The following is a 14,035-nucleotide window of genomic DNA, read 5'->3' as shown; positions in this document are numbered from 1 at the left end:
TGTTCCCTGCCCTCCCCTATGATATCAATAAGGGACAATCACAACGGGCCTCATTCACTAAACGTAAGAAATTTCTTCTTAAAACCAATGAATGCAGATTTTACAAAGACTCTGACACTCACCAATGTTTTCTTAGTTAGGATTTGTTCTTAAGTAAGAACAGAATCTACACATACTCAAGAACAGAAAGGTGAGAACAATTCTGTGATTTAAGAACACATCATGAATCTGACATAAACTTTTTCTTAGGACCTTTCTCAAGAACAAATTTAGAACAAAGAACAAGATTAGGAAGAGATTGGTGAATGAGGCCCAATGTCTTCTTCAGTCAGTAATGTGGAGGAAGTGCCCCAACGAGATAGAACAAATTGGTGTTTGCTGCCAAGACCAATGCAAAATGAACCATTTTTAGAGCACTATTTCTATGGGTAAAACGTTTCCAGTAGTTTCAAGTCATTCCATGCTAGTCATCTTGAATTCCACAATAAGGTTTAATTTTATTTTCCTCTAGGCATTCAGCTCATTCAGCCTGTTCTGATGAGCTACAGACAAGGTTGAGCTGATGATGATACTTTAAAGAAGAAACCAAACAAGAAACCATTAGATGAGATTGCGACTGATATCCTTGGTTACATCAGAACTAGAAGGCAAAACTAAGTGAAAGTATGGAAACTATTTACTTTAAACGCTTTGCTTATGGGTGAAGATGTTTTTTGCTCTACTGCCAAGTTCAGCAACTAAGTTTACTAACTTGAAGCTCACCCAGGGCTACAGCCTCTCAAAGAAAGTTCTTTCAAATTCTCACATTTGTCGTTCATACAAAGGTGCCAAAAGGTATTTAAAGGTTATTTTATTATACCTTCTGCTATTCCAGCTATTACCAACATCAAGGTGCCAGCTCATTCAACCAAGCAGATAGCTGGCACAATAAAGGTGAAGCAGTGCATCAAGGAATTCGGACACAAGGACACAGACTGAATCAGAATAACACCTAAGTAGACACAGTTCCTTTGTGCCATTGAAACTGGGAATTACACAAAACACAAAGAATCTTATCATGCATTATGTTATTTGTCACCTAGCTGACTATTTAATTCACAGAACAAAAGAGGGAGCATATTTTTGCAGATAGCATTATGGCTAATCATCAAGGTTGTGAGGTGTTCAAAAAAGCAACCTTGCATGTTTGGTAATACTTTATTTGAATATAAGATAACAATGCCATAAACATAAACATGTCATGGCAAATGTCACACATTGTCATAAGTTGTCATGACAGATTTTGTTCAATAATATAACAGCGTTGTTACCATTACCAGTAACTGTCATAATGTTTGATGTCATGACAGCTTATGTCAAAGCTAATTTTTGCTGTGTACTCTAGTTAGTCGACTGGCCAACACTAAGCATTATGCTATCTGTATTGACAATGGTAACAGTAATGTGACACTCATATCATTGTTGTTACTTAACAGTGGTGGTATTGGTGGTCAGCAGAATGAGAAACATTTCAATTCAATTTCTGCAACCTATTTAGCTCAGAGAGGACTATGGCAATGTCAGATCTAACAACATGAACAGAACACTTTTCAACCCACGAGACTGTGTGATCACTGCTATCTGTCATATAAAAATGTATACCTCATCTGTTTTGCAGTTTGGTTATTATGTCAGCTTGAAAATGTACAACGTAACATCATCCTTGGACCTTCTGATTAAGTTCATGAATGTGTAATGTATCTCAGTTGCATGAGAAAAATCTTACATGTTAGTAAAAATCTTACTGTTTACTCTTATAATAAAACTGGACATTATTCATGTGTATTTCACTAAATAATTTCTAGCAGACAAACAAAGAATTAAACTGTATTTGGACAACTGTTTTGTTTTTTACTTTTTTCAGAATGGATAATATTTTTGTTGATGTTACAGTTATCAGGTTGATCACATTCCAAGATTGCTGTCCAAATTATTAGTATTAAATTGCAATAAATTATAATAATTTATTCAACACTTTGTAACCTAAATAGGTGCATAAATGCAAACATAGATGCAAAGTATTTTTAGGCTACAGCTGCAATGCACATAAAAAAGTTCTGTAAAATGCAATGATCAACGCTGTTTTTTAGGCAAAAGTTTAAATGCAGGTAAATAAACCACACATGTACTATATTTAAACACTGCTGTTGTTAATTTGTAAAAATAGAATGTAAAACAAACAAATTATTACCTTTATTTCACAGACATTTGCTTTTATTTTAATGGTTTAATGTTTTTATTATGGAAAAATACTGTCAGAATAACTAGTTAAACTAGTGAAACTGGTGAATTACAGTAAATAAAGTGACTTACAATTTCACCAATTTTTACCATCCTTGAGAAAATGATTAATTTATGGGTTTTGTCTGGCACCACTGCTTCCAAACTTTTTGCCGTTTTTTTTTCAGCGCAGTTATCCACTGCCATAATTTAGTTAACAATTGTCAGTTATCTACATTGACCAAAAATGCCATAGACACAATGGACACAGAGTTGAGATGACTTCATTGCAAATCTATACATGAAATATTTCAATCCTGATAGAAGTGGTCCTATCTAGGATGACAATGCCCCTGCTCCCTTTTGAATGGTGAACTGAATGGCACTGAATGGTGTGATGAGTATGAAAATTATGTAAATCATTAGCTATGGCCTTCAAAGTCACCAGATCTCAACCGCATTGAAACCAAATGAGAGATTTTGGGCCAACATGTCAGACCGATTTATAGATTCGAGCTTAAGTGGCTAGTTAGTCGTGTGCTTGGCCAGTTCCTTGGCAACATAAAACCCTTTTATGCATGGATTATTAAAAACATCCATATTTTTAAGACTTCTTAAATCCCTTTAAATATAAAAGTTACAGAACTATTCCCAAATGTGGACACCATGCATGAAAGATATATAGTTGTACGCAAATTTTTGAGCCCCTCTAGTCAAATTATACATTTTGTTGACTTTCTAAGTGCAATTAACTTAACACATCCTCTACAGAGAACACACTTCTGCACATTTAAATGCACAATTACTGTTTATTTGCTGAACTTTACATATTGATGAGAAAATACAACATACTATGTGGCATGTGCAAAAGTAATGGTACATTTCATACTTACGTATACATATTATGCCTTTAGTCTAACTTATTTTCATTTAAAAAATCAACAAAACATTCAAACTTTTGCATTACAATTTAATTCAGTTGAGATGCATTCTTCCTTGAAAATCTAGCATCTATCTATAGACTTCACTCACACTGAGTGGAATTAAATCAAGGGAAGCATTACATGTTGAAAAGTGGTCTGGTTTCTATTACTCCAAATGAGAACTGTTTTGTTGGCCTTCATGGGGCGTGGCCTTTGAAATACTGACTGTCTGTGCAGTGCAGAACCAGAAGCGTGTAGAGCAATGTCTTCCAGTGAATCTCAACACATATCTCCTGGGATCCGGGAGAAAATCCGCTTGCTCTTTTTCTCTGTCTGAAACTTAGAAACTGTAACTTTTGAAATCCTTTGTAAACTACACCAAAACACAGTCATGCAGTCACAAATGAGCCCCATAAATGCAAACCAGTGAAAGTGTTTTCATCTTTTTTAATAAGACCATTAAATGTTCAGTCATCAGTGATGAGGCTATTTATACATTAATTGCTGATAGCTTGCAGTCTCTCTCCTATAAAAGCTTGCTCAGTAGAAAGGTGTTTACACCGAGAAACAAACCACATGCACTAAATACATTAAGTCCATTTTCAAAATCTGTGCTTTCAGAGCCCAACCCTTACTCTTTTCGGAGTTCAGCTTTGGTCTCATTTTCCAGACTGGTCAGCATAGCCCGGGTGCCTGGTGAAGCCATCAACAAAAACCACAGGCTGCTCTGTTGACATGTGGGTTTCAAGGGGTTCTCTTACTTACAGAAACACACTCTGAGTCCTCGCTCATTCATCTGGATCATATTAGCATACTTAGAAGATGCATTACACATCTTCAAGCCGCTTGCTACTAAATATTACTTTGTTCTTTCTCATCCTTCCTGGAAAAAACGAACCTCCTCAGAAATGCATAACTTCAGAAAACCTGAGGTTGTCAAAGTTCTGTCCTGAAAAGCAATGAATCACATATTAAGTGATTCACCTAAATAATAAGTCAGGCTTTTGTTTATTTGTTTCAGTGCCCAAGCAGGGCTTCAGACACATGATTTGATAGATGCATGGCTAACAGCATCTTTCCCTCGCAATCAATATGTTTTCTACATCTTGCCAAAAACCTATTGAGTGACAGCAGGAAGGTGCTCAATAGCACAGTTCGTCAGTGCAAAATCACTCGCAGAGGCAAACAACACCATCTTAGCAGGCTGAAAGCTATTTGTTGAGCTTAGGGAAGCTAAAACAGCATGGTTTTGTTTTGGCTACTTTTTGTGCCCAAATGAGATACCAGGTGTGCTAATTCTGTAACTCAGCCAGTGCTTTCATGTGCTGAACACATGTGTAAGCCCTCCAGGTACAAATTGGACATGATACCTGGAAAAGATATCAATTAAGTGTTAATGACCTACATTATTGGCTTTGATATATCAACTGTGTGTCTCCATTTACAAAAGCTGATTTAGAAGCAGTTCTATCAATTTGACTGTATTTACAAGAACTGAATGTCATTGCTGACATGTCTTTTTTTTACTTTACTTTGTTGCATCATTTACAGCTTGTGTTAAAATTTCAAGATCAATTGACCAACACATATGGCTCAAAATTACTTGGAAAAATCTTGTTCTATTAACATATTTCACAAGTTAAGAATATTTTTTTCCTTCTCCTGTAAAGGTGTAGTTCTGATAGTGATGATATTCCCAATCAATGGTTCTATCCACACCAGCTCTGCTAGATAAATGTATTATGTCCATCAAAACACTAGCCTTTCATCCCATTGAAACAACATCAGAACTCTTTTTGGAGGTATACAGAATCCTTTTCAAAACTGCTCTATATAGAACTACATGCGACACATTCTTCATCAATCTGAAGCACCATTTTCACAATGCGAAGAACCATTTAAGCATGATTCTATATACAATCATCTTTACCAAATAACCCTTGAAGGACCATCTTTTTAAAAGAGTAATGCAAGTAACACTTCAGTACTATTTATTTTTCTCAATCAACATTCACATTAATTTTTAATCTCAGTTTATTTTTAGTTAGAATCATATCTCTGATTTCAGTGGCAGTATCCATACATATGAGCAAAAAATAACCAAACAAAATGATGCAGTAAGCATCATTTGAAACCAACCAATCAAAGTTTACTATGTGTTTCAAAACTAGGGTGAAGTTTTTCTTCTCCTCGACTTGTGAGATCTATGGAATACAATGTTGGTATACATAAATACAAGTAGTTTTACACATAAACTCACCATTAAAGCTCAGCATACGGAAACAGCCCAGTAAAAATTCAGAATGTATGTACCCAACTACAACACTGCTTCTCTTCTACTTAAAAAACATAAATGTGGAATGGATTGAAAGTTTAGAGTATGGCTACACTTGTGAATTTAGTCAGATGTGAGGGAAGCTGTCTCACTTCTTCCTTGCCGTTCAGTGTCTGCTCTGAATTAATTTAACCAATACCATTTGGCTAAATCAAACACAAACAGATACAAAATATATATGTATGTATATTTTAAAGCAGCAGTTGATCTCAGATGAGACCAAAGGCTAATTTTGGCAAGACTAGTGGCCATGACTAGAAAAAAGTCTGAGTAGAAATGTTATAGAAAAGTCCAAGACAAGGAATAAAGAGTCCAGACTCAAGTACAACAGCACTGCCAACAGGGTTAAAAACATGTTAATGTGATTTTGCCACAGCAAACACATTTGTTGTTTGTGCTGTCATGTTTTAGACCTGTTGTAAAACTGCATCATTATAAAAAGTGGTCAAGCACTTCGATGGTATCTGATAATATAATGCTAATTAGCTACTAATATCCTAATATGTGGTAACAGTTCCACTCCAACAACATCTATTATATGACTGTATACTCTATCAATTCATAAGTAAAATTGTTCAGTATTATATTGCCTTACAGCATGTAGAATTTCATTATGATGCTTATATTTATATCTTTTTACTCTTTTCTTGCAAAGTACGATTCTTTAAAGGGATATATGTGAAGTAATCCATGTTCATGGTGTTCAAATGTGGACATAAAATATGCTAAGGATCCCATACAAAGCAGTAAAGACCCACCTATAGTAGACACCATAGCATTATAACAAGCATTTTATCAGATTATATCCCTCCACTGGGTATGATCATTTAAAGTCTCATGTGATGCAAAGTGATTCAAAGCCATGATTTGAAAATTAGGCCTTCATTTAAATTAGGACTGGACAATATCTAAAGTAATCTTTAAAAAAAAATAAATTATTGATTATGTTGCCACACAAATGATGCCTGCTTTCTTTTCTTTATGGAAAAAAAATGGACGCCGAATAGGTCAGCGTTCGTCATTCACTGGTGTGAATTCAGGATTGTTCTAAGAAGTTCAATAAACACAACCTGCTGATTCCAGCATGACGTTCCAAATCATTCAGAAGCTAATGATGAACCTCTATCATTGCATATGTATAAAATCTACATAATCCCTTTTTACCAAAGGAAATGCAGACCAAGGCGACAGATTCCCCTAGTTCCAATTACTGCAAGCTGTGACATTTAGCAGGCTCCCAAAACCCAATATGTTGATGTTCCATGGCCAGTCTCATTATTGGAGAGGGATCAACCTGCTGCTTTGATTAATTAATGCTTTCCAACTGAGCCAGGACAGAGGATGTGTGCTACAGCTGTCCGTGAGTAGAGTCTTTAGAGGTGCAAAAGCTTTATTAATGAGGATGAGGAGCTCAAATACATGTGCTGAGAATGGCTTTATTAAGAGCAAAGCAAAAGGCTGAGTCAAATCAGGTAATGAATAATTCAGGCTGTAGACTACTTACTTTGGACCATGGCTCATGGTATTAACCCCAGGATTATTACTCAGTAACTACAGGAAGTCCAACGCAAACTGGCTAAACTATTCTTAGGTTATAGAAGTATGTAATAAAACTTTGGGCCCACCAGCTTTTTAAGGGGTTAAGGTAGCAAGTTCAACTTGCAGTGAGGTATGAGTGCTAAAAGAGACTTGCTAATGAGCAGGATTAAAGCATGTCCAGAAAAACAGCCCAAAGGAAGCGTTTAAGACTTTTTTTTAAGGAAAATGTCTTGTATTGCATGTTTACAGCAACACTATAAACGCTGTCTCACAAACACCTGAGATCAACCCTGTAGGCCTGTAGAAGGCTTTTATTTGCATTAAATGTCTTGTAGAAGCCAGCTGTGTTTACAGAACTGCTCATAATCTTTGGCCTTAATATAAAGAATAAGAAGTCTGCAGGAACCGCTTAAATCCATTACAGAGGAACCACAGGCAAGATGTAAAAGGAGCAATGAAAAAAAAAAAACACTTTGATTTTGTTTGATCCACCATATGTAAGACACAAAGAATGGAGCTAGAGAAACCACTCTACTCAACTACAGCTATTTTCCACAATGACGTTACAGTCTAGAGAATGGCAACTAGTCAGACTGGGTGAGCGAGTTTAAAGGTTTCTGTATGGACAGAAGCACGAGGACAGTATAGGATAGAGAAAACACAGGACAAAGCCAGTGCATTTGCAGCATACTATCACTGTCATATCAACACCTGTAATAGTAATTTTACAGGAGAATAAACAACATTTACTACAGTCCTCTTGTACTTTATCTTTTCTGAGAACCAGTCATGACATTTGAGTGGTTTTATGTACCAAGAACAGTCACAATTGTTACAAGACTTTTTTGGACCTCCCATTCGAAATTAAACAGATTTTAGCCATTCAACCGTGTAAGCACTGGCCCTATCATCAGGAGATCATGAATTCCATCCCCGATGATGCTATAGGCTTCTCCCTGGAGTCCAAGAAAGCATAACTGGCCTTGATCTTTCTGGATGGGTAGGATGGCTCTCCCTCCCATTACTCAGTGTGATGCTAGCTAGCACAGGCATCTGTTAGCTGATGTAAGAAAATAGGCAGTTTGTCAAATCATTGTCAAGCCAGAAAGATTGCTGATTTTGTATCAGATGGTTCGTTGTAATGTTCTCAAATGGTAGCAGTGCCAGGATTGCTGGTTTAGGTGGGCTCGACAAATCTGTGGGTGTGATGAATTTGAATTTCACTGCCTTGGGCAGAAGGATTAATATAATAGGATTAATATAAGCATATTTAACTCAAACAGAAAAAAATGCACTGGTTTGTCACGTGACCAGACCATGTACCATCTCATAATAGGAAAAAAATAGTAATAATTATATCTCTGGCTTAAGACCCAGGAGCAATGATGACCAACACAACTTTCATATGCTAGTGATTTCTGGCACATACGTGCTAATGAACTGGTTAATGATTGTGCCATGTTCAAATTTGAATAACTGCAGTTACTGCATTTATCTAATCCTATATTGTGTGCACAACTACTTTTGTGCTCGTAATCGAGAGAGTTGGGAGGGTGGTTTTGGGCTGGTAATTGTAGGCTAATATAGAAACTAATGCATATAATCAAACAAACACTCAAACAAACTATGAATGTTACATTTGAGTGTATATCTGTAGTAATTTAGAGGTTAAACCAGCAGCCCACCATCTTTAGCTAATAGTAAGTGAATCTCATACAGTGGCTAGAGATTAGACGAAGCTGATGTTAGCTTCTCATTCTCATTTCCCATTTCACCTTAAATGATGTAGCAGTTACATTCACACACCTGGATGCACAAACTGCTTCACTGTTTAAGTTGGAACGGATATTTGATTAAAAAGCTAACATCAGCCTTGAGAGATCAGCAAATCAAATTCAGTGTAACTATGTGAATCTGGCCACAATACCTGATCACAGTACCAATCTGGTGCTGGCTGACACAACAGGCAGGGCTCTACAGAGTTTATTACATTTGTTTCAAGCCTTTATTTGTTATCACATGCCAGTTTTTAAATTTAAGCTCCAGCTGTGGTTAAAAGATGTAAATGGGGATGTTTAGAGGTATACCCGTATCTTAAATTATGTTGTTTTCTACCTATCCAAAGCTAAAAACAATGTAAAAAAAAGTATTGCTGTCATCAGTTTTCTGTAAATTTGGTACGTACAATGCTCCCTTTACTACAAAAGCTATAATGGGCTTTGTGAAAATGTCAAAGCAAACGTTTAACAGTACAGGTAAGACATAAACAGACAAACACCGTGGGAATATGCTTTAACTTGCGACAATTAGGTTTAAGTTTTAAAGTTTGCTGTTTGTTGTTCTTCATCATCTTTCTACATCTCAAATGTCTGATTTTAACACCTTCTCTGCACAGAAGTTGTGTCTGTGCTGAGTGGAGGCATGCTTTATAGTGATTGTGCTGCAGTGTTCATTGTGTTTATGTGAATCCAGTTTTCTGATTGATTGCTATTTTGTATCACCATAGAAATGTGTATATGTAGGGTGATGACAGCGCTGCTGTTAGGAATAGCCTACAGCCTGATGTAATGCCTACACTTTTGTGTGTGTGTGTGTGTGTGTGTGTGTGCATGTGTGTGGAGTTTTGGGTTAGCCCGGTGTGCATCATGTAACTCACAGTCTGAAAACAAGTCCCACTTCAGCCCTGTGCATAAATCAAGCCGTTCATTCCAGTCCTTATATCCACTTAACTTTTCTCCCCTCAATTATCTCCAAAATAGTGACAATATGAGTGCTAATGCAGTACTCGATGAACTCATACTCATGAACTCAGGAGGGAGCCATGCTTAGCAAACCCCTCACAGTGATGATTATTGGAGAAACTGGGATTTTTATTGGTCAGTGTCAAAAAAAAGAACACTGAATATGTCACATCTTTAGCAAATTCACTCTCATTTCATGTTTTGGCTTATTTATTTATAAGATTATTATAGTGTAAGTCACTCTGAGTGGCGTTTTGGTAAAAAGATAAAAATGTGTGGACCTAGACCTGCTGGGCCCAATCATTACACTGTCACTTGTTCTAACGTCTTTCTTCTCTTATTACAATGCGTATCAAGTTACTTCAGGAGTGCTGGGATATGAAACTTTCTAGCCCTATTGTGCATAAATATAGCTTTAGAAAATAAACTTTTTGCCACTTAACATTTATGCACTTTCATGCAATAATACGCCCACAGCTCATATTTATAATACTTCTTCTCTACTCAAATTCAGTATTGCCTTGTTTGCAAATATCTTTGGTAATAACCATAAATATTCCCTGCTGAAATAGTCTGTGTGGAGGAAGAAGAGCAGTGCCCGGCCCACACTCTGTGTTCCATTAAGAGTGAAAAAGACAGAAAAATGCAGTGTTAACATGCAAATTCCATTCAGTGTGTCTTGCTGCTCACTGGTTTGGAGAATCACAGTTGTGGCTTTCTTTGAACATGTGGTCCAGGCGAGAGAGCAACCTCACATGCTTCATTTTTCATGACTTTTTGAGCTGTGTGTGAAGTAAATAAAACATTCACCTGGTAGATGGCAGGAAAGCAGTCATTTAAAGAGTGCTAGACTGGAGGGAGAGGAGGCATAAGTGGTAGGGAATGTGTTGGAGAGAATGAGTAAGAGGGAAAAGGAAGTAAAAGGATATTACTAATCACCACATGGGGACTGGAAAAAGGAGAACCATATACTAGCAGGACTGTGAAGTGCACGGCTTGTGTTTAGAAGAATAATTAGCAGTGTGGAGAGACAAAAGCTGTGGGGTTTGCCCACCAATGGAGCACAAAAAATGCTAACAGTGTTAGCTAACACCAGAAGAACAATACACTGTGTACTACAGGGTGTCCTGTTCACAATGCCTTATATGGTTTAGTAAAGCCTGTTTATTCACACACACACTTGAGTAGTAATAGAATTCATGTAATGGTGTTGTATAATGCAAAAACAAGTGAACCTCTTTCTATTGGCCTCCTAGTGGCCAGCGCTCTTCACACTGCTTTTGGTTTACCAATGACACTTTGACATTTGTTTTGTGAGAAGCAAAGGATATCTTCATCACATGGAAACAGTCTGCCATTTTTGTCATCAAAATTAAGGGAAAAAGAAAAAAAATCAATGGAAAGTGATCAGATTTTATAAATTTATTATTATAATCCTAAGGATTAGGTTGCAGATTGCATATTTTAACAGGCAATCAGTAATCAGCAACACAATGCAACCCTCTCAACCCTGTTCACACAAAATATAAAATATAGCCAAAATAAAAATAATTATTTGTTTATTTTGTTATTGTCATTCACGTATTTTGAGACTTTTACAATGTTTTTTTGAGAGATCAATGTGTGTTAGATGTAAATACTGGGTTTCGAAAAGCTCCATACAAATGGTTGAGGTTTCATGGTTAAGTATGGTTTCTCTTCCTTCGCTAATGTCTGTTCAAATATGATGTATCCATAAATAGACAGCAAACACCTTAGAAATAGCATCACTCAAGTGTGACAGTCACCAAAGACCTCTTGCAGTTACTTCTGCCCTTCTCAGTACATCAAGTAGGCAACATCATAGCCACAGCAAAGCTAACCAACACTGTAGCAGACCAACAACAATGGTAACAATCAGTAGTAGTTCTCATGTCACTTACCAACCTCCATATTACTAGCACAGTTGGGCCCTGTGAAGCCTGGACGACACTCACACGTGTAGGCCTCATTGCTTATGGCCGTGAGGCAGGCACCTCCATTTTCACACGGGTTTGGCTCGCATGTTTCCCCTTCAAACAAAAGCAGAAAACAAGCGTGTTAAATGGGTGAAGCCTTCTGTATCTCTCAGAAGCTGTAGCAAGAGCACCTGGTTCTGATCTTTCACACTTAATTAACTTCTTGCTGCATTGATTTCAATGATGTGCAAATTGCACCCCACTAAAAATGTCCTCCACACCTCTCAGCATCTGTGTTCCACAAGAAACACTTTTTGTAAAATGAGTATTCAATGGAGAAATGTAACTCAGACTGTGACATACATTGCTATGTGGTGTCAGTTGGAATGTAAGTCTCTTGGAACTGAACCAGGAAATGCCTCGCTGTTTACACCTGACCTGTGGGCCTGCCTCAAATTCACTTACAGTCATGATCCTACTGTGCACAGCATATAAAACATGACGTGCTAAAATAGTACCATGTGAGTTTGCTGCTGCTTTCACTGTGGGAGTAATTCATCAACTGTAACACTGCCATATAGCCTAAATGTTACACGCTAAATCTTATGATATAAACAAGTTTGCACAATAAAAGCAGTCAAAGTATGGTAGATGTGAAAAGATGTATAAAACTTCAGATGAGGACTACAGATGAAGAAGATGCTTTGAAAGCAGTGGGCAGTGTTCTGGTTCAAAATGCCTGTGAGTCTTTCTTACACATGTCCTATTTCTCGTTGGCAGCTTTGCAGACTCAGGCATATATCCCACATTAAAACGTGGCCTAAAGGATCTGAGTCTGGGGTGGAAATCAATGAAGAATGCATAGAAAATTCATCTCATGCCAAACAGAAATACAAAGATAATAGTGTACAAAAGGTTAAGACACTAGTGGGTCTATTTGTTCTCATCAAAGGAATATGTAGGAAAAAGGAAAAGCCTTCTATCGCACAACACTGAAGTGACAGAGGAGGATGAGTGGAGGAGGAAAGGCAGCATATTGCTAATTGGATACTATGGCTGGAGGGAATTTGCATCTGGTAGCCAGGGGGACTGCGGAATGAAAATAAAACAAGCTGAGAGACTTTCGTGCTGGAGGCAAACACAGAAAGACAGTCACTACAATCTCGACAAGGCAACATGGAGACAAGTACAAAAAGGAGTCTAAACAAGAAGAAAATGGGATGGAAGGAGGATGTGTAAACTGGTGAAATTAAAAGCATAGCAGGGGAAGATGACATGTAGGCATGAAAGGTATGGTTACTACAAGGAAGGCATATCCCATTGAAAGGTGACAGCATGTGGAGGCTGCAGAGCCTTGTGTAAAGGAGGATCTGGGAGACCCTGAGGGCCGGTCCTTTGGACTTGGCTCCCCATCTTTGGATTCATTCAACACCCAACGTGAGAGTAATCATAACAGAATTTGGGACAGTGGCCTTATTAGGTTAGCTGCAGAGTACAAGAGCAAATAAAGCTGAAAAGGCAGGACACATGAGGAAAGTGCTTAGAATGCAATATCATGGAAACAGATCTTGGTTGACTGACCAAGCACTATTAATCCTTCAAAGATAGTCTCATCAAGAGAGCCCCTCAGAATCCATAACTTGCTTTAGTGTTAACTTTGGGCCCTTTGAAAGACGTCATTGCATGAGCCTTTCAACTTTATAACCAAAGCCTCAGAAGACTTGATGGTTGCTAGTTTGACAGCAATCCAACCCCATAATAACAGTGGTGTGGCTAGGCTTTGGTCAGTTTGAGGTAGGTGGCTTTACCCTGCACTCCTCTTGCCCTGAGTTCAAACGTAAACACAGAGCAGACTCCAAGGATTCCAATGCAAAGGAGCAATTTGGAAAGTCTTGTTCAGCAGTGCCTCGGGGGATATGAGGTTTTCTGTCTCATTTTTTTTTCTTTTCCCAGAGACCCCTCGTCTGAGTAAGTCTCTTCACCATCTCATTCCCTCTTGATAAGTGCTTCCATCCAGACTGAAAAGACCTCCAAGCAAGGGACATTTCTGAGCACTGAGGCAGAAGTGCAAACTACTGTAATTGCTCACTGTGGGATGGAGACAAGGACGTTTTCCTCAGTGGAGACATCCACAGTTTAGCAGGAGATTTATACCACACAATGGTTAGAAGCTTGGTGGGAAGTAAAGGCAGGGCTTGTCCTATCATCTGATGACTAAACATGTTTTTAATGCTTTACTGTAGATATGATTTAAAAAAAGAAAATCTACAGAGCAGCTGAACAGTTCCCACTTCTAGAAGG

General features: G+C 37.7%; 1 protein-coding gene across 5 annotated transcripts in view; it reads right to left on the bottom strand.

Annotated features, from left to right (window-relative positions):
* edil3a (EGF-like repeats and discoidin I-like domains 3a) overlaps positions 1–14,035 on the bottom strand; it is a 253,694-nt gene that overhangs the window by 210,669 nt on the left and 28,990 nt on the right. For all 5 annotated transcript variants that reach the window (XM_036598750.1, XM_036598752.1, XM_036598751.1 and 2 more), the window contains exon 2: positions 11,720–11,848. In XM_036598750.1, coding sequence (XP_036454643.1) covers positions 11,720–11,848 — 129 coding nt within the window. The remainder of the gene's footprint in view (positions 1–11,719; positions 11,849–14,035) is intronic.

Source organism: Colossoma macropomum, unplaced genomic scaffold (assembly GCF_904425465.1).
Source record: "Colossoma macropomum unplaced genomic scaffold, Colossoma_macropomum, whole genome shotgun sequence".
In the NCBI taxonomy this organism is placed as follows: domain Eukaryota; kingdom Metazoa; phylum Chordata; class Actinopteri; order Characiformes; family Serrasalmidae; genus Colossoma; species Colossoma macropomum.
This window is presented reverse-complemented; position numbering and strand designations above follow the sequence as displayed.